The following is a 22,717-nucleotide window of genomic DNA, read 5'->3' as shown; positions in this document are numbered from 1 at the left end:
AAACAATACTGGCAGTCACCTTCAGGCTTCTGTAGGAAATGCACTTCTCACTAACACGTCCTGTTAGTCAGCATCTGCTGAGCCCTGTGTACTTGTATAATGATTGCTGTTTTTAAAAACAAGTGTTGTTTTGGATAATTTTGTACAACACAAAGTGTCGTACAGCACTATTTGAGGATAAAGTAGTACTGTGCAACCAAAATCATTGTGATTAAACCTTAGATTAACTCTCGGATAATCTCAGTTCATGATAAATTTCTTACAATGGTTAGCAAGCTTCTATTTTAGTAAGTGAAACCTTAACTTCTAAAGGGGCTAAAATATCTGTTACTTTTCTCCTAATTTGTTTCAGTTTTATTTAAAATACCTCTTGGTTAATTTGCGCTGCATAGATAAGCCGGACGATGACGGATTCAGTTGCACTTACCTCATTTATGGATTCATGTGGACACTCGCTAGATATCAGTGTCACTTCCCCTGGGGCCAGTGTCAGCCAGGAGGCAGAGAGTGTCTCATGCAGCATTCTTGCTAAATGCAGGAGCCCTCTGCGGCATCTTAGGATGACTTCCCTGTTTGAGAACAGTCAGAATGTTGGACATCAAGGTAAATTTGACAGTGAAAAGAAATATTTCATACGGGTATGATCTTAATTTGCAAAGATTATCAGCCTACCAACCTGGTGAGATATGTAAGCTGTTTTATTCTTAAATTGTAAGTATTCATTTAAAGTTAGATCTTTCGTAACAAATACTCATCATTACAACAATTATGATTTTTAAATACAATAAATTTAATAGTGTCTAAAATGATACTCTCTTGGCTTCCCTGTCCGTCCCTTTGCCTTCGAAGAAAGTTGTTCAGGAAAGAATGCACCCAGAAGTGAATGATCATGTGAGCTTTCTCCTAGTGGACCACAGTTTTCACCATGTCTGTTCTCAGCCCAGAGGTTCCTGGGAGGCAGGAGACTGTGCTCACGCCTGTGTGTGTGGAGCAGGCCTGAGTCAGTGGCTGAGGTTCAAACAGATGGGCAGATGGATGGGGACACTCTTAATGAAGAGGCGCCCTCGTTTCTGTCAGCCGAGCTTGCTTCCAAGACCTCTGTCATCAGTAGAGCTGGTGAAGCTCAGCTTTGAGGACGCAGCCATGGTGATGCCGTCCATTCTAAGCGAGCGTCCGTTTGGAGCAGAGTAACTGTGCAGTGCTGAGATCTGTTTCCTGCGTGTGTGACTCCTGCCTTACATTTTTGGTGTGTGTTCTGGTCTCCACAGCCTGATTACATCAACCCCAGAGCCGTGCAGCTGGGCTCCCTTCTCGTCCGCGGCCTCACCACTCTGGTTTTAGTCAACAGCGCGTGTGGCTTCCCCTGGAAGATGAGTGATTTCATGCCCTGGAATATATTTGATGGGAAGCTTTTTCATCAGAAGTACTTGCAGTCTGAAAAGGGTTATGCTGTGGAGGTGCTTTTAGAACAAAATGTGAGTTCACAGACACCTACCTTTCACCAGAAACATCCCTGTAGTACCAGGCTACACAAAAAACATGAAGTTGGCTGTTGCATTTTTCAAATTAATGCTTTCCAAATAAAGGATTCCATTATTCCATTAAACCAGGAACACATGATTTGAAGCATTTGGCTTCAGCGTCAACATAACTCATACAGGTTGAATAGCCCTTATCTGAAATACTTAGGACCAGAGTGTTTTGGATTTTGAATGTTTTTGGAATTTTGGAATGTTTGCATATACAGTTGATCCTTGAACAGTGCAAGGGTTAAGGGCTCCAAATCGTTCTGCAGTGGAAAACCTGCAGATAATTTTTGACTCCCCCAAAATGTTACTACAAAGAGCCTACTGTTGACCAGAGCCTTAACCAATAACATAAGCAGTCAATTAACACGTCATTTGTATTATATATGTATTATATACTGTATTCTTACAATAAAGTAAGTGAGCTAGAGAAAAGAAAATGTGATTAAGAAAATCATAAGAGAAAACTATATTTACTGTCCATTAAGTGGAGGTGATCATCATCACGTTGAGTGGGCTGAGGAGAAGGAGGAAGGGGGTGGGTCTTGCTGCCTCAGGCGTGGCAGAGGCAGAAGAGAATGGGAGTGTAAGTGATCTATGCAGTTCAAACCCATGTTGTTCAAGGGTCAGCTGTACCTACATAATGAGATCTCTTGGGTCTGAGACCCAGGTTTAAACTCAGAATTCATGTATGTCTCATATACACCTTATACAATGGCCCGAAGGTAATTTTATACAATATTGTTAATGACATGCATGAAACAGTGTTTTCACTGCATCCATCACATGAGATCAGGTGTGGAATTTTCTGCTTGTAGCAGTTTTAGATTTTGGATTTTCAGATTAGGAGTGCTCAACCTGTAGCTTCTTCCAGAATTCTTAAATAGGGTTCAGGACTCCGAAACTTATGCTTAGGTAGGGCAAGCAGCATCACACCAGTCTGACACATTTTTAATTTTTGAAGTGCTTTTTACTCCTCTCCCTATTTCTCACACACACACATATGTGTACACATATATGTAATACACATACTTTTTTTTTTGAGACAGGGTCTTGCTCTGTTGCCCAGCCTGGAGTGCAGTGGTGCAATCTCCACTGACTGCAAACTTCCACCTCCTGGGCTCGAGTGATCCTACCTCCTCAGCCCTCTGAGTAGCCGGGACCGCAGGTGTGCATCACCGTGCCTGGCTAATTTTTGTATTTTCTGTAGAGATGAGGTTTTTCCATGTTGCCCAGGCTGATCTTGAACTCGTGGGCTCAAAGTGATCCACCTGCTTCAGCCTCCCAAAGTGCTGGGATTACAGGCATGAGCCACTGTGACCAGCCCCTCTCCCCGTTTTTTAATGAGGAACAAGTACTCCCTGCGAAAGTGTCCCCACAGATATCAGACTAATCCGATAGGTATAGTTATGGTTTATTACTTGAAAATACTCCCCAGAGACTGCCAGTTTAGTTGGGGACGCTGGCTGCTGTCCAGCTTTATAAATACAATCGCTACATGACTCCTGGAAGATTTCCAAATAAGGCCTCAAGCCAAGCTCATTTGGAATGTGTTTTAGTACCCGCAGGGATGCAAAAAGCGGTGTGATCCGTGAGAGAGCGTACCGGTCTGTCACGATAAAGCACTCCAAGCTTTCATAGCAGAGAGAACACATTTGGTAATGTGTTGCCATCACTGTTCCTCACATACACACACACACGGATTCCAGAGTGGCATAGGACTGCAAGTATTTAGAACTTAGAAGCAGCCTGAATTTTGTAGAGAGCAAAAGCAGAATAAGAGGAGAAATATGCTTCTAATAAGCCAGCAAGTATTGGAAAGTAGGCTATAGAAATGAAAGCTGAAGTAGCCTTATTGGACCACAGCCTGTAAATCATCCATCAAGGATCTTTTCCTTTCTTTATCCAATCTCTTGACCGAGTTCCAAGTGATTATAGGTTCTAGTTTGGAAAAAAAAGTACAGGATAGAATAATAGTAATAAAACAGGAAGCTTGAAGGAAAGGTTGAATGTTCCATGTTCCGTTTCTTGATCTGCTGATGTTTTGTTTTTGTTTTTGTTTTCTGGCCTTGGCATTTCTGCTGAATGTTCTTATAATTAAGAATTGAAAGATTAAGATATATTAAATCCAAACATTTTTAAGGTAAGATTGTGTGGTAATCACCTAAATGGTCATAATAGGACTTGAAGATTCTTTTTTAGAAATGATTGTTTAACCTACACAAGCTTCTTGGTGTTATTTTTCTGGGGGATTTAGGAGAATATGTTCTCGAAGAACCCCTTGGGATGTGGCCATGCTGAAGGAAAACTGCTGCGATTTGTGCCTGGGAGGAGGGTGCAGCCACCATTGCTGCCTAGCCTTGGGAGTGGCGTGGGAGGGTGTCCCATAAGCTTCCTTCCAGTCACATCTGGCCCCTCACATCTCATTTGCATCTGGTCTGTTTGCAGAGATCTCGGCTCACCAAATTCCACAACCTGAAGGCAGTGGTCTGCAAGGCCTGCATGAAGGAGAACAGACGCATCACCGGCCGAGCCCACTGGGGCTCACACCATGCAGGTGGGAAAGGGCCAGGTGCCTCAAGAAGCCCCACAGACGTAGACCCTAACTGCTTCCTGAGTTTTGTTGATAAATGAATTCTAAGAAGAGGCTGATACAATTGGATGAACAGAATAGAATTTAAATGATGGGGCCGGGTGTGGTGGCTCATGCCTGTAATCCCAGCAGTTTGGGAGGCCGAGGCAGGCGGATCTCCTGAGGTCAGGAGTTCCAGACCAGCCTGGCCAACACGGTGAAACCCCGTCTCTACTAAAAATACAAAAATTACCCAGGCGTGTTGGTGGGCACCTGTAGTCCCAGCTACTTGGGAGGCTGAGGCAGGAGGATCACTTGAACCTGGGAGGCGGAGGTTGCAGTGAGCCGAGATCACACCACTGCACTCCAGCCTGGGCGACAGAGCGAGACTCCATCTCAAAAAAAAGAAAAAAAGAAGAATTAAAATGATAGATCTCTACCCAGTGGTTTGAATTCTGGTCCCATTTGGAAAATTTCTCAGGAAGGATTCACTCATTAATTAAATAATTAAGAACTCTTTCTCTGCGTGTGTAACAACCTTTCTGGGGTTCCCCAAAGTAGAAGGGCTGCTTAGGTAATGTTTGTTTATTTGACAAGAGTTTAGTTTTATTTTTTCTTACAATAAAAGTATATTATAAAAAATGAGTATAAAGAAAGTAATTAAAAAGGAAGTATCCATGGCCTTTAATTCTGTCACATAAAGATAACAAGTGTGGGCTTCTGCCGAGGCTTTCCGTGTTTGGATCTTGTGGTGAGCACACTCCACGCAGTGTGCATCCTGCTTTCCCACTTACACCTAATTTCGGGCGTTAACACCATTCTTCTTAAGCAACGGTCCCAGAATCTTCCACTACTAGATAGTTTGTTCCCTGTTTGGAGCTCTGAGGATCTTTCCATTTTTTTCTCATTACTCCTAATGCTTTTATGTGTATTATTATTATTTTCTTAAAACAGAGTGTCATCATCTGTGGGATCGTAGATTGAAATTTAATCAATTTTAGGTAAAATGATCACTGAATACCTTCTCCAGCAGTGAGCAAGAGTTTCCATTTCAGGGCACCCTTGACACTTCTAAAAGTCTGGGGTTTTTTTTTTTGTTTTGTTTTTTTGAGATGGAGTTTCACTCTTGTTGCCCAGGCTGGAGTGCAGTGGCTCGATCCTGGCTCACTGCAACCTCCACCTCCCGGGTTCAAGCGATTCTCTTGCCTCAGCCTCCTGAGTAGCTGGGACTATAGGCGCCTGCCACCACACCTGGCTAATTTTTGTATTTTTAGTAGAGACGGGGTTTCACCATGTTGGCCAGGATGGTCTCGATCTCTTGACCTCGTGTTCTGATGGTTTGTAAAAAACAATTTGGTAGATGAAAAATGTATCTCATTGATTGAATGCTGCTTTGTCTGTCAGTGAAGTTAGACATCTTATTAGCTTATTTTGTTAATAAGACTTTTTAATTATTATTTCATGCCCTCCTTCAGTTCATGTTTACACCTGTAACTACTGCAGTCCCATTATTTTTCTCGATGGAATAAGAGAACTCAGCCCAGATTCTTATCCACCCAGAGTATCTCTAGGAGAACTACTTGGTGTCAGCCTTGCAAATACCATTCTCAGAGGTTTTGTGAGCTACCTCAGGTGCGCCCAGATCCCACCAGGTGTCGTGTGTAGCACCCCACGAAAGGAGAGCAGCCAGGGTGTGTGGAGCCATGTCCAACCATGAGAGGGAAGGCTGCTTTTTCTACTGTTCCCAATCCTTTTCTCTGTCTTTGACTTTCAGCCACCAACTATAGATAGACAGAGATTGGGACCCCAAAACAAAGTTGATTTATTGCAAAATAAATATGTGATATTCTCTCACATTGCCTGTTTCCTTACCTGGCTGGCAGGTCCTCAGAAGTCTGCGCCATGGCTGGGCACATACCTGCAATCTGAGCACTTTGGGAGGCCGAGGTGGGAGAATCATTTAAGGCCAGGAGTTTGACACGGACCTGAGAAACATAGCGAGACCCTGTCTTTACAAAAAAAAAAAAAAGTCTGCACTGCACACGCAGTCCTGCAGGGTTCCCTCCCCTCTCCAAACTGAGGTTGTCAGCGAAACCATGGCAAGGGGCTGAGAGACCTGCAGGTCCTGGACGCTGCCGCTTAGGTGGCAGTAGGCATGGCGGCTGTCAGGCCAAACTCCTCTTTCATTTCAGAGACACAGGCTGCCTAGGTGGCAGTAGGCATGGCAGTTGCCCGGCCCAACTCTTCCGTTTCAGAGACACAGGCTGCTTAGGTGGCCGCAGGCATGGCAGCTGTCAGGCCAAACTCCTCTTTCATTTCAGAGGCCAGGAGGTCCTGCATGACAAGTTTATTTTGAGCACTAAAGATAACCTGTTAGTTTAATGCAGTGATACAGTTACTTGTAATTTGTATAGAAACTAAATTTTGACTCCTTTCTAATGAAGTTTGCCTACAAATGGGCAGAAATCAGTGTCCTGTCATATTATTCCAAGTTAATGAGGCAGACTGCATTTTCCTGTTGTATTATTCCATTAATGCGGCGAACTACATTTTAAGAGCTGTGATAGATTAGTAAGATCATTTCGTGATTTGGAAACTGTTCCCTTTTTTGTTCTCAAAGTAATTTTCTTCACAAATCCAACTTAAGGTTATGTGGTTCAGTGCCTCATTTTGCTGAAGAACCTTATTCCCCACGTGGCTCACCCAAAACCAAGGTTGGTTCTTAGTTGCAGACGTTAGGCTGGAGCCTCCATCGCTTGGCCCCAGCCCCGTGTTCTCGGGTAATGCCGAGCTTACCCCTCCTCTGTTGGGGAGGGGCTGTAGGGGCGTGGTGGGGCTCTGCAGTCCTGACTGCCATTGTCTGCTTACGCGGGCCGCACAGCCAGGCCACTGCAACGCCAACCTACTCCTGGTGTGTTGGCCTCTGGACCCACGCCGACAGCCGTGAGCTCACAACTGCTCCGAGCTTGGAGTCACCTGTTATTCTCCGTGTGTGGTCATGAGTGCCCATGCTGGAGGTGAGCTGGAGACCACGTGTGTAAGATGAGCACACACGGGCTGACCCTGGCCAGATGTGAGGGGCATGTCACCAGTCCTGCAGACCAGTAGCTCAGAGGCAAGGGCAGCAGTCACAAAGGGATGACATCCCGGCAGGAAGGTGGACTTGGGGGACTTTCAGTAGCTAGACTGGGGTAAGGTACCACAGTGGGAGGACACTGGGGAAGTTAAGTTGGCCTCAGAGACCACAGAGGCTGTTGAATGCCAGGCGAGTCATGGCTTTTCTACCCACCTCACAGTGGGGAGCTTTTGAAGTTTTTTGAGGTGATATGATCAGAAATCTGTTAGTTCAGGATACAGGTCCTGAACTAACAGATTTGTGTGTCTGTTAACAGACATGTGTGTCCTGAGGGCAGCCCGGCAGCATGTGCCAGCACAAAGCCATGCCCCCATGGACACCGCAGCATGTCCAGGGAGGACCAGCCTGGCGGAGGCACATCCTGCAAGGCCGTCCTTCACTCATAGTTAAAGCCCCAGGCGGCCTGTGGCCTGCACGCTGCATGTGTGGTCACGCACTGGGAGTCCTGGTGACAGTGTGGCCCTCCTCGCAGATGCTTCCAGTGCACCTGTGGAGCAGGGACGGTACCCATGGCAGGGCTGAGTGGCCTGGGCCTTCTTTGTGGAGCGCCATGGACTATCATGATTCCTTTAAAAAATCACATGAGTTTGTATTGAATCAGGCCTTCTGGTAGAGACGAACAGGACAAGGTGTCATGGACTGGGAAGTTACGGAAATTTTAAAGTGTGAAAAGTGTGTGTGAATGAAGTTTATGGAGAATGGGGAGAAGCTCACAAGTCCCAGAAGTGCTGCTCCATGCCTCACCCAGGGCCCCAGAGGGATGGGCTTGGTCATGGGTGCCGTGGCCTGTGTGGGTCCAGGGGGCCCCAGGGAAGAGGAGTGGTTGGGCTGCTGGAGTCTTTGTTTGCAGAGTCTGACCTCTCACCACCAATACCAGATTCCCCTGGGGTAGGGTTTAACAGGCAGATCGATGACTCCCTCCCGAGCCGGGTTCTCTGGGGATGCAACCCTTAAATTTGCGTTTTTTCATGACCCTCCCTCTGATTTAAGTACAGGCAAACTGCCAACCTGGTGCCGCCTTGCCACCTTTACATGATGTGTCATTTGGGTTAAGACATTTGACAACTTGCTAATCCTCTGACCATGTGTTCCCACAGGGAGGTGGGGAAGACAGGGCTCCGGCTACCACAGGACGGGCTCTGGGTATAGCCGTTCCAGTCAGGGGCAGCCGTGGAGAGACCAGGGACCAGGTAAGAAGGCCAGTGGTCACTGCTGGGCCACCTGCATGGCACTGCCTCTCACCTTGTGCTTTTGCTGATAACTGCCTTCCTTTCTTTCAGAAAGAGGTTGTATAGTTCCAGTAAATAAACAGATAAGTATACCGATGCATCTAATTTTTATCATTTAGTGAAATAAAAACAAATAATTTCCATGCTTGATGCTAGCCCTGTCTGCTTCTGGCCCCTTTATTCATTTTCTATCAGTTCATTCTGCTCAAGATCCAGTTTTTGTAATTTGCTCGCTAGAAGGCACTTGTAAAGTTTACATGTGGAAGATCCATTGTTCTCATGAAAAAAGGGCAGGTTGTAGTGTTTCACCATAGCCGTGTTCAGGTGATAGCATTCCGATATTTTCCGTGACTTGGATTATACTGTGAGGTAGAAAATAGCCCCAACCCTGTGATTTTTACATATATTGTACAGATACTGTTTTAATGCATGTATTATGCTGAATTTAAATACATCGAGAGCTTCACATCAGGATTTGAGCTCAAATTCCTCACAGTTTTGAGAGCCAAACTTCATAAACTTTGAAATTACCTAATATTTATCATTGAATGCCTTAAAAGCCAAATCTACCTTTAATTTATGGTATTTGTGACTTTCACAACGTCTCAAATGTGTAGACTCGCAAGCTGCTCAAATTATTCTCTAAAACACAGCAAGTCTTCGGTGTGAATCCAGTTGACCTTTGGGGTCCGTCTGGGGTGGAGTCTGCATGGAGGCTGCAGGGCCGCATGTCTGTTGAGTACCGTGTCCTTTCCTCTTGGGTCTGTGCAGTCAGCAAACATTGCGAGTCCACCGTATGATTGTTCAGGGTAGATCAGAATTCGTGGTGACTGTGTTTGAAATGCCCGTCCTTGAGAGAGGGCTCCATGAATTTAGGTTTATATGTGCTTGAGATGTTTCCTTGAATGAGCCTAACCTGCAGAAACTCTACCCCACCAAGCCGTGTGCTCACTGTCATCTGGAGCTTCAAGATGGCCCGCACTGAGCATGTGCAGTCCGTCCTCTCATGGTCTCTACTGCAGTTTAACATAAGGGTCACTTCCACTTTGTCACTGACTAAATCCAAGTATTTATACCAGTGCAGTGCAGCTGAGATCTGGGCAGAAGACCCTCCGTTTGTGCAAGGATATTTGAGATTGCTTTTAACTTAGAAGGTACTGCAGTTGATTGGAGTAAACCACGAACAGGGAACCTGAAAACAACAGGAGCGATTTTGTAAACTGACCTAGCCTCAGACTGAAGCCTGGTGCTGGGGGCCGTTGCCGCTGCCCTCGGTGACTCTGGCCTAGGGGTGCAGTCCTGTGCCATGCGTGTGCTGTGGCTTTCCAGTTCGCTTCTCCACTCTGGTTAAGAGTCTGCTTTCAGGTCAGAAACTGCAGCCCTGAGGTCGTGTGTGTGTAGATTGCTCAGCGCCTGTCCTGGGGGCTCCCCGTGGGCTGGGGGCCTACAGCCCTGACCTGGCGGATCCTGGCGGATCTGTCTGCAGCTGGCAGTGCACATTAGGGCTGCTTTGGGAAGAGTGCGGGATCTGGGCTTCTGAGTCTTTGGGGTGAGAGGCCTTCCTCACATGAGCCATGGTGAGGCTGCTCCCAGAGGAAGGTGAGCGTGTGCAGAGCACTTAGGTCCAAATGGGTGGGTAGAGCTTACGCTCCCCCTCCATCACTCCCTCGCTCTCTCTGCTGCTTTAAATAGCGGATCTGAGATCTCCTTGACAAGGTGATATTTAAGCAAAGGTCTGATGAGAGGGTGGGAGTTGATGCCAGACACCTCTGTGCCAGATGTGGAGACAGAGGAGGCAGTCAGAGCTGTCACGAGGTCAGGTGGGCTAGACCTGGAGGGCCCTGCAGCTCTGTGTGAATCTGGAGTCCACACCAACCAAGAAGCTGGACCCAGGTGATTGCAGCAGGTGGTGAGACCTCAGTGACCACATCCCGTGGAAATGCTCAAGGCCTGCAGACCGTCCACATCCAGCTGATGATGGCACACAGCTTGGTCTAGATCTAGGGTCTAGTAATGTTGGAAATACTGGGTTGACTGATGTGGAGTAAAGCCACTGGGTGTAACGGGCATCCCAGCCTCATCCATCCACACCTTCCCGCCCTGGAGATCCATGACCAGCCTGGCCGTAAATGCCAGGCCAACCTCGATGACATGAAAGGCATCGGCCCCTCCAGGTGAGGATTCAGCAGAACCCACCTGACCCAGTAAGGCAGGCTGGAGGGGAGGGAAGAGCCGCAGCCTCTCTTTCGGGCAGCCTGACTGGGCAGGGCATGCTGTCGTGTCCCCTACTCCTAGCCTCGTGGTAAGAAAGGGGACCTTCTCTTACCCTCTGGCTTGGAGTTGTCCCCTTCTTCCCCCTGGGCCTCAGGAAGGTGGGGAGGGGATGGTCAAGAGAGTCCACAGTCCAGATGGGAGGATGGGCAAAGGCTGTGGGTTCTGCAGACAGGTGTGCCCGCCCGTCACATCACGGAGGAAACGAGAGTGTGCCGTCAGGCCTGCCACTGACGGGACGCGTCGCTGCAGGCAACGCCCTGAACCCTTTCCATCGGGCACGTGCCCTAGATAACCTTGAGTGTCCTTTCTAGCTCTGGAATTCTGTGACTTTGGATTCTATTTATTGAATGGTGGGTGAGACGTTAGTAAAGTGTAACTCTCAGGAGCCAGTAAGGAAGGTGGAACCATGTCATAACTCCTAGGAGTGAGTGAGAAAGGTAGAGCTGTGTCATTTACAGACAGATGTACCATCAAGAACATGCCCCGGCCTGCCCTGATCTTAGAAGGTAGGTAGAGTGGGACCTGTTTGGTACTGACTCCTCTGGGAATGGTAAGAGTCACAGGCTTTTCTTTTTTCCCTTTCTTCCAGAGGTGGCCCGCTGTGGTAGCTTCAGACAGACTGACTTTGACTCAAGCCCTGGTTCTGTCCCTTCCCAGTGGCCTGCCCTTAGGGGATCCCTGGACCCCTGGGCTGCTCCCTGGCTTTTGATCAGTGTGGCCTGACCAGCTGCAGGGACGGCGCCTCCACAGCACCAGCACCCAGGCGGAGGTGATCGTGGCCGCTTCTTCCAAAACCAAGTTTTTCCTTTCCTGGCATTAATGCTAACATTTCTTTTAATATTTATGTCAAACTGTTCTGTGAAACATAAAGCAATGTCAGTCCTACCTCAGTGTCGCTGTTCTTGCAGAATGAAGTGAAGCAGGAACAGCACCAAAGCCTGCAGGTGTGGCCTGGAGGGAGCAGAGCCGTCTGCTCCTCCCGGGGCTCCCCCAGCGCATAGCCCTGGGCCGGGTGCCAGGAAGCATGCCATGCACATTGGCTTCTTTCTTTCTTTAGTGTGATGACAGAGACAGGAGCATCTTTGAAGTAGACCTGAAGAACCCCCTTCCTTGGATTGACAGGAAACAGGTTTTTTTCTGATTCTGTTAGCAGAGAACAGCGTCCAGAAATTTCTCCTCCTCGTGCAAATTAAAACAGCAGAATGACTTTCCATAGGCAGAACCGTAGCTAGTCATTGTCAGCCCTGGATCCCTGCCCGGGGAAAGTCTCACTCTTGGAACCCTGTGTGCCTCTGCAGCAGATCCCTCGGCCAGCCGGTAACAGGCAGCCCCCAGTCACCCCTGGTCTTGCCAGAAGTCCGGAAGCCACCATGGTTTCCTCGTCCTGCCTGGTGGCAGCTCCTTGGGGCAGGCTGAGCTAAGTCTGAGGGATCTCTAAGTGGCATGCAGCAGCTGGTTGTGTGGGTGAGGAGACAGCCCTCGGATGGACACAGGTTTGGAGGTGACAGGACATGGGGGGCTGGCGGGAGACAGACAGAGGCAGCGTCCCATCAGGACTGAGCTGGAGAGGGAGGCTGTCCAGAAGCTGGCAGAGAGGAGAGGCTCTGAGGACAGCTGACAGAAAGGGCCAGGGAGCAGGGAGGAAGGGAACAGAGGCAGACTGTCCCCGACAGGAGCCAGGACAGGCACCGCCGGTATCTCCGGGAGCACTTGTTTCTTAATCCTTTCTGCCTGTAATAGTGTAAGCTGCTGATAGGAAGCAGAAAATATGTACAGACTGAGTATCCCAAGTCTGAAATCCAGAATGCTCCACAGTCCAGAATTTTTACCCACCAACAGGACACTCAAAGGAAATGCTCCTTGAAGCATTTTGGAATTTCGGACATTCAGATTAGGGTTGCTGAACCCCGGTAAGTATAATGCAGATATTCCAAAATCTGAAAAAAATCTGAAACCTGAACCACTTCTGGTTCCAAGCGTTTCAGAAAAGGGTTACTCAGCCTCCAGTAAACAACCCAGGGCTGCCTCCGCAGCCTGTGTCTCTGTGGGTTTGGACGTATGAGTGGCCACAGGCCTCCCCAGGAGGCACTCCTTTCTCTACCCAGAATATGCCATCCTCCCTCGGGACTCCCTGCGCCCTGGGCTCTGTGGCCCCCTGCACCCTGCGTGTCCCACACTCAGTCCCTCATTTTCATCTTTGCTGTGTTCCCACTGCTGAGGGTGCTGTGCATGTCCCAGGATGGACCTAAGGAGGCAGACTTAGCAGATGAAGGCCCCTGGTGTGTGTGCCCTCTTGTCTTGCTTTAATACTTGCTTCCTGTAGATTCCTGAATCCCTGAGCTGGTCCACAAGGCTGTGGGGGTGGCAGAGGTTCTCCCTAGGTTCTGCATTTTGCCAAGCTTTCCGTAGCATGCCCAGTAATTTGCTTTTAAATCCAGTACGCACATCTATAAGTACCACTTTAGCACAAGTTTCATTTCTGATATCCATTTATTTAGGATGTCATTGACAAAGACAAATAAAAAGTCAAGTAACCAAAGTGAATTTGTAGCTCTTCCTGACCCAGAAAGGAGCACAGAGGAGATGTGAGCAGTGGGCCCAGGATAAGTGTGGGCACCGCTGGCCCTGCTGAGTGAAGGACGTGAGACCAGGAGAGCAGCTCCACACCTGTCTCTGCCGCCTCGTTCCTACGTCACTGTTCAGTGGGCTCTCCCGGGCTCTGCAGAGCCCGCAGCCCTCCAGAAAGGAGGAGACGGTCGGGCTACGTGGCGTGAACTCCAGGTGTAGGGTCCCTTCTCGCCGCCCACAGGACCACTTAGAATTTCAGGAACTATTGGGCACCTGAAGGAATGTTTGTCAGTCTGGGTGCAAGGCCTAGGGAAGCACGTTTTACCACTTCTGTTCTGGTCACTTAGAAACAGTAAAACTGTAATGACGTCAGCAGCTGGAGCCTAACACCACTTCAAGGCCGTGCCCTAGTTTCATAAATAGGTCTTTGACAAAGATCTCTGCTTTATTGGAGTAGATCGTAACAGTAACACAGAAATCAAAGAGTGGTGATGCATGTGGTTTGGGGCCAGAAAGTAGCCCTAGGAGACTCTCAGCTTAAAGGCAGAATTGAGATGTTAAATGCCGAATGCCAGATTTAAGAGTTTAGGAATAAGAGCAGGAGAAATTAAGCGGTTCTTGCAAAACAGAAGCGAGGGTGCTACGTTTCATTTGCGTTCTGCCTTCCATGCGGACGTAGTTACAGAAATGACATCGGGGTGCCTGTGTGTATTCTCATTTCAGAGATTCCAGTGTAAAGGGTATGTTATACACATACTGGAATGTGCTTTTCAGACCAAGTAATCCACTTTTTCACTTGTAATTACTGTGAGTGACTTTGGGGCAACACATTTCTTCCTGGGTTTTGCCTACCTTGAACTCCTCTTTTGGTATTTCTTGGAGACATTAAAGTAGTTCAAGTAGAAAGTTGTCACTGTTTCCAGGGCAATTGATAGGTAAAATTCCTTGTGTTAGTAAAAACACTAAAAATGCCTCATCATGAAAGTATTCAGTCACTGCCAAAAGGTTGTCAAGTTTCCGGGGCCTAAGTGTGTGGACAGGTAGTGGGGTCCTGGGGAGCCTGAACTCTCTGGTCCACTTCAAAGGCCTCAGAGCTCAGTGCAGGCAGCTGCCCCGAGAACAAAGGCTGCTCAAGTGAGAAGGCTTTAACCTCTTCCTTGCTGTTGCTCAGCCCAGCTGGCAAGAGATGATGTGTTAAATTCCACAGTCCATAGCTACAATTTGCCTGTGACTTTCCAGATTGTCACTTCTCTGTGGTGATTCTGTAGGAGGCCTGCTGTAAAACTGCCTGTGATCATCTGTGATAACAAGGGTGGGGGCAGAGGTAACAAGGGTCTGGAAACCTCACTGTGGCTGTAACCCTCTCCTTTCACACCTTCTGCCGGAGCCCACACTTTTGGGGGGAGTGTGAGAGACCCAGACTGCCCACGGCAGGAATGGGTCAGAGGAGAGTCGTGGAGACCGTCCCCAGTCACTGCAAGTGAAGGCTCACGCTGTCATACACCAGAAGATAGAGCAGGGAACTCTGGAAGAAAAGTGTTATTTTTAAAATGTGAAAAACTGTCACTGTTTCTACTACGAGGAGGGAGGTTCCGCCCCGAGTCTCTTCCCAACGTTCCCTGTCTGTCAGAAAGGCAGACAGTGGCCACCCACGCTGGGACTGGAGAAGGGAAGTCTGGGCCAGCCACAGAAAGAGCTGCACGTGGGCTTTTCTGTGTTGGCAGAACGTCCACGGTGAGCCATCTGCATGTGAATTTCCATTTCCAAACGTCAGCAATAGTAAATGCCTAGAAATCCCGCAGATGGATGGAGCTGGTGTGAAGAGGAACAACTTCGACATTGTTTCCTTCCATGAACCTCTTAATTAATTGCTTCCACTTTAATGGAATAATTATGGAACACAGTTTTAATGGCATGTGGCCACAACTGTAAAGAGGATGAAGCTCTGTCCTCCAAATACAGCTCAGCATCTTTGTTCATACTTAGAAATGTGCAGCGTTCTTGTTTGTGTATTGAGAGAGATATATTCTTACTTTGGTTTTCATGTCTGTTTACTGCAGGAAGCAGACAGTATGAGCATGACCAGTGGAGAAGGTACTAGCCGTCCTCCAGGTAAGTTCACCACCCGCATCTCCAGAAGAAATCAGTCACGTCTGCCTTTATAACATAAATCTTCCGTATCACGTACCAAAGTAAACAGGACTCAGATATTGAATCCTGCTGACCTGGTGCCGAGTTAACTTGGTTTCAAGACACGCTTGCTTCCTCCAGAAAGAGCGTGGAGAGAAAAAGAGGCACACCTGGACGCAGAGCCCTGCTAGCGCCCTCCTCTGCTGTCACAGCTGCAAGGAGACCATGCCTGTGGGAGCCGGGCCTCGCTTGCATGAAGAAGGAAAGATGCCTTTTCAGTGGTGCCTCCGCCCATCATGCAGAAGAGCTTTTGTTGGCTTCTCTCCCGAGCTTGTGCCTGATTCTGTGGCCCAAAACAATCATTGTTAATATCTTCGTGTATTTCATTCTGATCTTTCATTCATATATATGATGCCTAGCTAATTTCATTTTAAAATAAATGGGGATCTGTTGTATTCTGATTTTTTATTAACAACACTAGATTATGAGGGATTGTCTCCTGTTATTAGAAAGTCAGAAAACACTATATAGTAGTCCTCCCTTATCTGTGGGAGAGACATCCCAAGACCCTCAGTGGATGCCTGAGACTGTGGATAGTATGTGTGGAACCCTACATATATGTATACACGTGGCTTTTTCCTCTACGTACATACTGTGGCAAAGCTTAACAAGGAACAGTAAGAGATTAACAGCAGTCAATAACCAATAAAAGTTACGTGAATGTGATCTCTCTCAAAATATCATACTGTAATCACCCTTCTTGCTATCTGAAAACCAAGACCACCACTAAGTGACTCATGGTCGGAGAAGCTGGATGCGGGGCTGATTCATGTCCCGGGCATGACAGAGCAGGAGGTACGAAGTTTCATCACAATACTCACAATGGCGAGCAAGTTAAAATGGATTTCCCATTTAATGTTTTCAGACTTGAGTGGACCATGAGGAACCAAAACCCCAGAAAGTGAAGCTGGGCGTATTTCAGAAATTCTTTTCTAATCAGAAATTCTAATCAAACGTAAGTTTCCAACTATGTGTGCTCTTGGTCCTGAGAAGTGTTTGAACAGAAAAGTAACAACTAACTTCCCACCTTTCTGGTGGAAGAGTTAATTCTGCCTGGAGGGTTCTGCCTGGGAGGCATGACAGCATGTGTGTGACTCCTGTATCTGTTTCTGTGGAGTCATCCCTTTCATTTCATTTTGCCAGGGCCTGGCTCAGGATTTTCAGTGGCAGTGCCTGTGAGGACAGGCCTGGCCCTCCATGCAGTCACACAGGAAATCCACAGAGAACATGATGAGAGCAGCCGGCGGCTGTGCTGCCAGCAGGCCTGGTTTACGATGCCGCAAGTGAATGGCACGTTTGTTCCTCTTTATCTCTGAGCATTGGAGGCTTTTGTTTTTTTAAAAAAAATTAAGTTCAGAGTAATCCTTTTCATGGAAGAATCTTCAGGTCATCCAAGAATTGAAATTTTAAGCCCCAGATTGTACGGAGCTGTACCTGTGGCAAAAGGAATGGCCAGGGTGTTGATGATAGAAAAGATTCAGATGAGGAGTTAGAAGGCCAGCCCTCTGTGGGAGGCCGTCTTCCAGAAACCTCGAACTCATGTCTCTCTCCACCTGAGAAAGGAGAGGAAAAGCTGGTGTGACCCCCGGTCCTGCTGGGCCACACTGTGGCTCTGAAGGTGCCCAGGGTCCTTAGGAGTGCTCACTTCTGTCACCTGAAGACACTTCCTTCTGGTTGTTGCTCTTTAAAAACAAAATAAGCCCCTGAACGTGCTTGCAGGCCCGTTCGTGTGCCTGCACTTGACGAATTACCTTGACCAACAGGCCAAAGGCACAGAGCTCCAAAGCGTCATCTTTCCTTAAAATCCTGAGTGTTTACTAAAAAGGGACACGGCCTCTGGGTATTTTATGACATTTGTATTTCTTACATTTTAAATACCCTAACCACTCCCTTCAGTTTCTTCTTAAGGACATTTACATCTAATTATTTTCCATGCAAGTCTTGTAGGACCCACATTTTTTCCTAGCTTTGGAAATAGATTTTTTTCATTGCTCTTGTGAGGATTTCCCCATGTCAGTAAACATTAACTTTCTATTTCTTCCATCTTTGCTCATTTGAAACCCTGCTGCTTCTAGATCTATTTCTTTGCACTTGTATAACTTTCAAATAAATTCCTCATCTCTTAGACTAAGAGAGTGGGCATCTCTGAAAATTGTTTTCTCCTTCATAATACCTGAATTCTAGTTTGTCAATGAAATATTTGTGTTTGGTTAACAAGCCTTATTTAAGCCATTAAGTTAATATAATCTTCACTACACTTGAAAAACCAGAGAACTGAATTTTTTGTCATTCCAATATGTAAGTTAACACTGCAGTCAAGTCTTATGATGAAATTTCCATGTATCAAATTGAAAGTAAAGCAAAATATGTTTATTACTCATAATTAATATACTTTCACATTTCTTTGATTCTTTGTAAGACATTTCAGCATGTGGATGTGGGGAATGGTGAGCCTGCCCCAGAAACATCTCCCTGCTGCCACCATGGCCACGGCTCTGTGGTCTTTCACTGACTCCTGAAACTCCACGTAAATCTACCGTCACCCACCCTGTCTTTGACCGTTCCCTTCACCTTCCTGCTCACAGAAAGCTGGCGTTTCCCCCATACCTTGGTGCCTAGAGCCGATGCCCCTCGCATTCTTGGCCTGTTTCCAGGCTGTTGTAGTCGCTTCAGCATGTAGTGGTGCAGAACACCCATTCACTGTGCTTATGGATTCTGGGCGTTGAGTCCAGGCAAGGCATGGCAGGCATCACCTGTCCTGGCTCCCATGTCTGGGCTTGGCTGGAAGACCTGGAGTCGGACACATATTCGTTCTTGCCTGTATCTGGCTGATGCTGGCTCTTAGATGGGGCTTTTGTCTCTCCATGTGAGCCTCTCATTGGTCCTGAAGACTAGTTAACTGATAACTGGATGGTAACTGGATTCTGAACACAAGCATCCCAAAGGCTAAAGAGCCAGGTAGAAACCATGTTACTCTTCATAGCCCAGCCTCCGAAGTCACAGCATCCAACATCTCTTCTGCCATATCCTGTCCATCAAGGCAGACCAAAAAAAAAAAAAAAAGTCCAAATTCAGATGGAGATGAAGAAACTGCTTCCTCTTGACTGAGCAGGACAGAGTCCCAGGAAATCATGTGAGACCAGAAGTATTACTATGGCCGTTTTTGGAAAATAGTCTTCTGCACAGACCATTTCCCCTTCTCCATTAAAGCAACAAACTTGGAATCTCATCATCCAACCCTGCCACCCACCAGTCCTCCTTGTTGGCCTTCGGGTTCCTGGCTGTCAACTCTTCCCAGTATGACTCTTGTAATCGTTTCTGGCAGCCTTAGTATCCTGTAGCTGATCCTTCCAGTGCCCTGATCTCAGTTTCTTGATGTCCCCTCCCAGTGATCTTGTTCCCCACCTTTGGCCTTGTCATTACCAGTAACTCAACTCCTTCACAGTCTCAGTCCCCAGCACTCTCCAGCCACACAGCTCATTACCTCTGACACACGGTGATTCCTCAGTCAGACAGGAGCTGGGTCCATTGACCCAGCACACTGCAGCCGAGTGCCCGTCATCGGCCCTGGTCCCTTCTTCACCTGTCCTCCCCTATCTGCTGACTTCCGTGGCCAGTAATGGAAGTGACTTTCTTGTATACACTACTTTGCCTCTCTTATTTTATTGTGTCTATGTGGTAAAACCACACACCTGTGTTAAATCCAACTCTGCTTTTAGAATGTGGCTAGAGAAAATCCCACAGTCATCATTACTGGTCCCACCTTAAATCCAGTGAGCCCTGGGTGCTGCCCAGTGGCCATTCCCCACTTCCCCCCGCTCTTCAGATGGTTGGTTCGTGTCCTCTTCTCAACCCTCCAGCACTTCTCCTGTCCTCAGTCACAGGTGACAACTTTGCTTTCTGTAAGTTCTCACACCCATGTTTGCTACCCTTCAAGCATCTGCATCATCAAGTCAGAATTCATAAACAGAATACCAGTAGAAATAGACAAATCCACAACAGAGGAAGTATCCACTTTTTAACCTACCCACATGGATGAGCTCACTCTGCTCCTACTTAAGGCCATCTCTCCAGCTGTGAACCCAGGGTCCCTCAGCTGCTCAGACAGCCCCTTGTCCCTGAGTCATCAGCGGTGTCCCCTCCATGCTGTCCATCCCATCTTACAGAAAACTTCTGCAACCTGCTTCTTACTCCAGCGGCCACATCATGTTTCTTTACCTTTATAGAAAAATAATGTTGAGCCCAGAATCCTAAGGTCAGCCAAATTAGCATTCTACACTAAGGAAAAGTTAACACATTTTCAGGAATCGGAAATTATTTGACCCATAGATCCTTTCCAAGAGAAACTGGATAGCAAAATGAGCACATCTAACAGGAATACATGGGCAATGAGAAACAATGTTGAGTACAGAAATTAGTAAAATTTCAGTCATTGCTAAGCAACTATTAACCCAAAGCAAAGCAGCCGAACAATTGGAGACTAAATTTCCATATTATTTCAAGGAAAGAGATGAATGAGGGCAATGAGATAAAAAGAAAAAAGCATACTAAATTTCTTACCTGCTTAGAAAGGACACAAATTTTTATTAAATCTGGATGTTTTTGGAAAAATGTAAGTTTATGTATGCTGAAATGTTAAGTGTGCACATTAAAAGAAGAAAAGTAAATAATAAAAGGAAAGTCTTAAAGCTATCATCCTCATGCATCTGGCATAATAAATGAAAATTACAAGCAAAATACAAGGAGAAATAGACTCAGTAGTAGGACACTTAACATGCATTTCACTCTCGGAAATCAAGATTTCATAAACCAAAAGAAATGACATACATTTGAGTAAGTAAACAAGCTTATTCTAATAGAAATATACAGAACAAATAGATACCTTTTTATTAATATTCTCAAACACAGATGGGCAGTTCACAAAATTTAACCATGTAGTAGACCCCAAAGTAAACCTCAGTCAAAATACTGAAAAGCCAATTTACTGAAATAACACAAGCCTATTTCCTGCCCTTAAGAAAATAGAGGCCAGGAGCAGTGGCTCACACTTGTAATCCCAGCACTTTGGGAGGCTGAGGTGGGTGGATCACCTGAGGTCAGGGGTTCGAGACCAGCCTGGCCAACATGGAGAAACCCTGTCTCTACTAAAAATACAAAAATTAGCTGGACGTGGTGGTGGCCGCCTGTTGTCCCAGCTATTCAGAAGGCTGAGGCAGGAGAATCGCTTGAACCTGGGAGGTGGAGGTTGTAGTCAGCCAAGATTGCGCCACTGCACTGCAGCCTGGGTGACAGAGCAAGACTCTTTAAAAAAAAACAAGAAGAAGAAAAGAAAAATAGAATGAGAAATCAACAACAAAAGGATAAAAAGCAAAAATTTTTCCACTCAGAAATTAACTCACCATTTAAAAATATGTATTGAGGAAATCAAAACCAAAATTACTTTTACAAATAGAAGTGTTACCTTAAGAAATTCATGGGAGGGGAATGATGTCAGAGAAGATGGCAGACTTGGAAACACCAGGGATCTGTATCCCCACCTAAACAAAAATGGCACTGGCAGAAACTAACCAAAGTAAGTATTTTGGAACTCGGGAGTCTACTTGACAACTTGCAGCCTCTAATGGGAAGCTTGCCTGGTAAGTTGTGGTTAGTTTCCATCAGTTTTGGATGCCTGGTTCCCAAGTGCATGGTAGACAGTCATGCACACATTCCTGGTGCAGTTCGCTGGAGCCAGGATGAGCAATAAGGACCCTGGCTAAAGCATCTTCATGGGATCTAATGGAGGGACACTGGTGGGTTTCTATTGATTTGTTTTTGCTTTTTGGGGGAGTCAGGCATTTAAGGATTAGGACATTCAAGAGCAACCATATATAAGAGAAAATTTAGAAAGCTCCAGCACATGGCCAGGGGAGTGGCAGGTTCAGAAAAAAACTAAGAAGAACTGAGACGTTTTTCCCTCAGGCTGGTCTTCACCACAGAGACACCCTTTAACAAAAAGCAAACCCAAGGGGAGGAAGATTATCTGATTTCCAGAGGTACAACGTTATAAGATTCAAATGTCTGTTTTTCAGCGATAAAGAAAATTACATGGCATACAAGAAACAGGAAAGTATAGCCCATTCATTCGAACAAAACAAAAAATAAATGGCAGTAAATATTTGTGAAGAAGCCTAGATGTCAGACTTAGTGGACAAGACTTTGAAACAGCTATCTTAAAGATGCTCAAAGAAAACATGGACAAAGTCCATTGAAAATGGACTCAATAAGGATAAATTACAAATAGGATCCAAAAAGAAATTCTAGATCTGAAAAGAACAGTAACTGAAATGAAAATTCACCAGAGGAGTTCAGAAGCAGATTTGAGCAGACAATAAAGAATCAGCAAACTTGAAAACAGGAAAATTATTGAGCCTGAGAAATGGAATGAAGAATGAAGAAACGTGAACAGAGCTTAAGGAACCTGGGAAACAGCAAGTGGACCAACACACACATTTCAGGAGTCTCAGAAGGGGAAGAGAGAGAGAAATAGAATAAATAATTCTGAAAACTCCTATTTGATAAAAGACATAAATCTACAAATCCAAGAAACTCAACAAACTCCAGCTAGGATAAACTTGGAAAGAGACTCATACCGAGACATTATAGCCAAACCATTGAGGGCCAAAGACAATCCTGAGAGTGAGAAGTTACCAATCAGATAGATTACAAGGGACCTTCAATAGAATTATTGCCATTTTATCAGAAACTTTGGAGGACAGAGCACAATAGGTAGATACATTTAAAATGCCGAAAGAAAAAACACTGTCAACTGAGAATTGTCTGTCTGGCAAAACTATCCTTCAAAAATGAAGGAACCACTCCCAAATAAACATAAGCTGAGGGAGTTCATTACCACTAGACTTGCTGTGCAAGAAATGCCAAAGGGAAATCCCTCAGGTTAAAATTAAAGGGCCCTAGACAGTAACTTGATGCCTGGTTCCCAAGTGCCACATGAAACAGTAAAAAATCTCCAGTAGAGATAAATATATGGGGAATTTTAAAAGCATTATTTTTAGACCTGCACTTTTTATTTTCTATATGATTTGAAAGACAAATGCATAAGAAACAACTGACTAATCTACATTATTGAGTTCACAGTGTATAAAGATGTCATTTGTTTCAACATTGTCTCCTACAATAATTCATTAGCTTGATTTCCCAGCCTACTTACTCTTTTTTAATT

General features: G+C 46.1%; 1 protein-coding gene across 47 annotated transcripts in view; it reads left to right on the top strand.

Moving 5' to 3' along the window:
• The window catches only part of FAM120B (family with sequence similarity 120 member B), an 83,118-nt gene extending 67,228 nt beyond the window's left edge, over nucleotides 1-15,890 (top strand). For 11 of the 47 annotated variants that reach the window (XR_012433245.1, XR_012433249.1, XM_015448435.3 and 8 more), the window contains 5 exons: nucleotides 1,269-1,475; nucleotides 3,975-4,083; nucleotides 8,332-8,424; nucleotides 15,366-15,417; nucleotides 15,577-15,890. Coding sequence is in view for 42 of the 47 variants with exons in the window: in XM_015448435.3 (XP_015303921.2) it covers nucleotides 1,269-1,475; nucleotides 3,975-4,083; nucleotides 8,332-8,424; nucleotides 15,366-15,406 (450 nt within the window). In the remaining 5 variants the exon portion in view is untranslated. Of the gene's footprint in view, nucleotides 1-1,268; nucleotides 1,476-3,974; nucleotides 4,084-8,331; nucleotides 8,425-8,514; nucleotides 11,621-15,365; nucleotides 15,418-15,498 lie in introns of those variants that run through there. The other 36 variants (XM_074036698.1, XM_074036697.1, XM_074036691.1 and 33 more) reach the window with 11 other exon arrangements.
• The last annotated feature ends 6,827 nt before the right edge of the window (nucleotides 15,891-22,717 follow it).

Source organism: Macaca fascicularis, chromosome 4 (assembly GCF_037993035.2).
Source record: "Macaca fascicularis isolate 582-1 chromosome 4, T2T-MFA8v1.1".
NCBI lineage: Eukaryota > Metazoa > Chordata > Mammalia > Primates > Cercopithecidae > Macaca > Macaca fascicularis.
The sequence above is the reverse complement of the archived record's forward strand: the minus strand, read 5'-3'. Positions and strand labels throughout refer to the sequence as shown.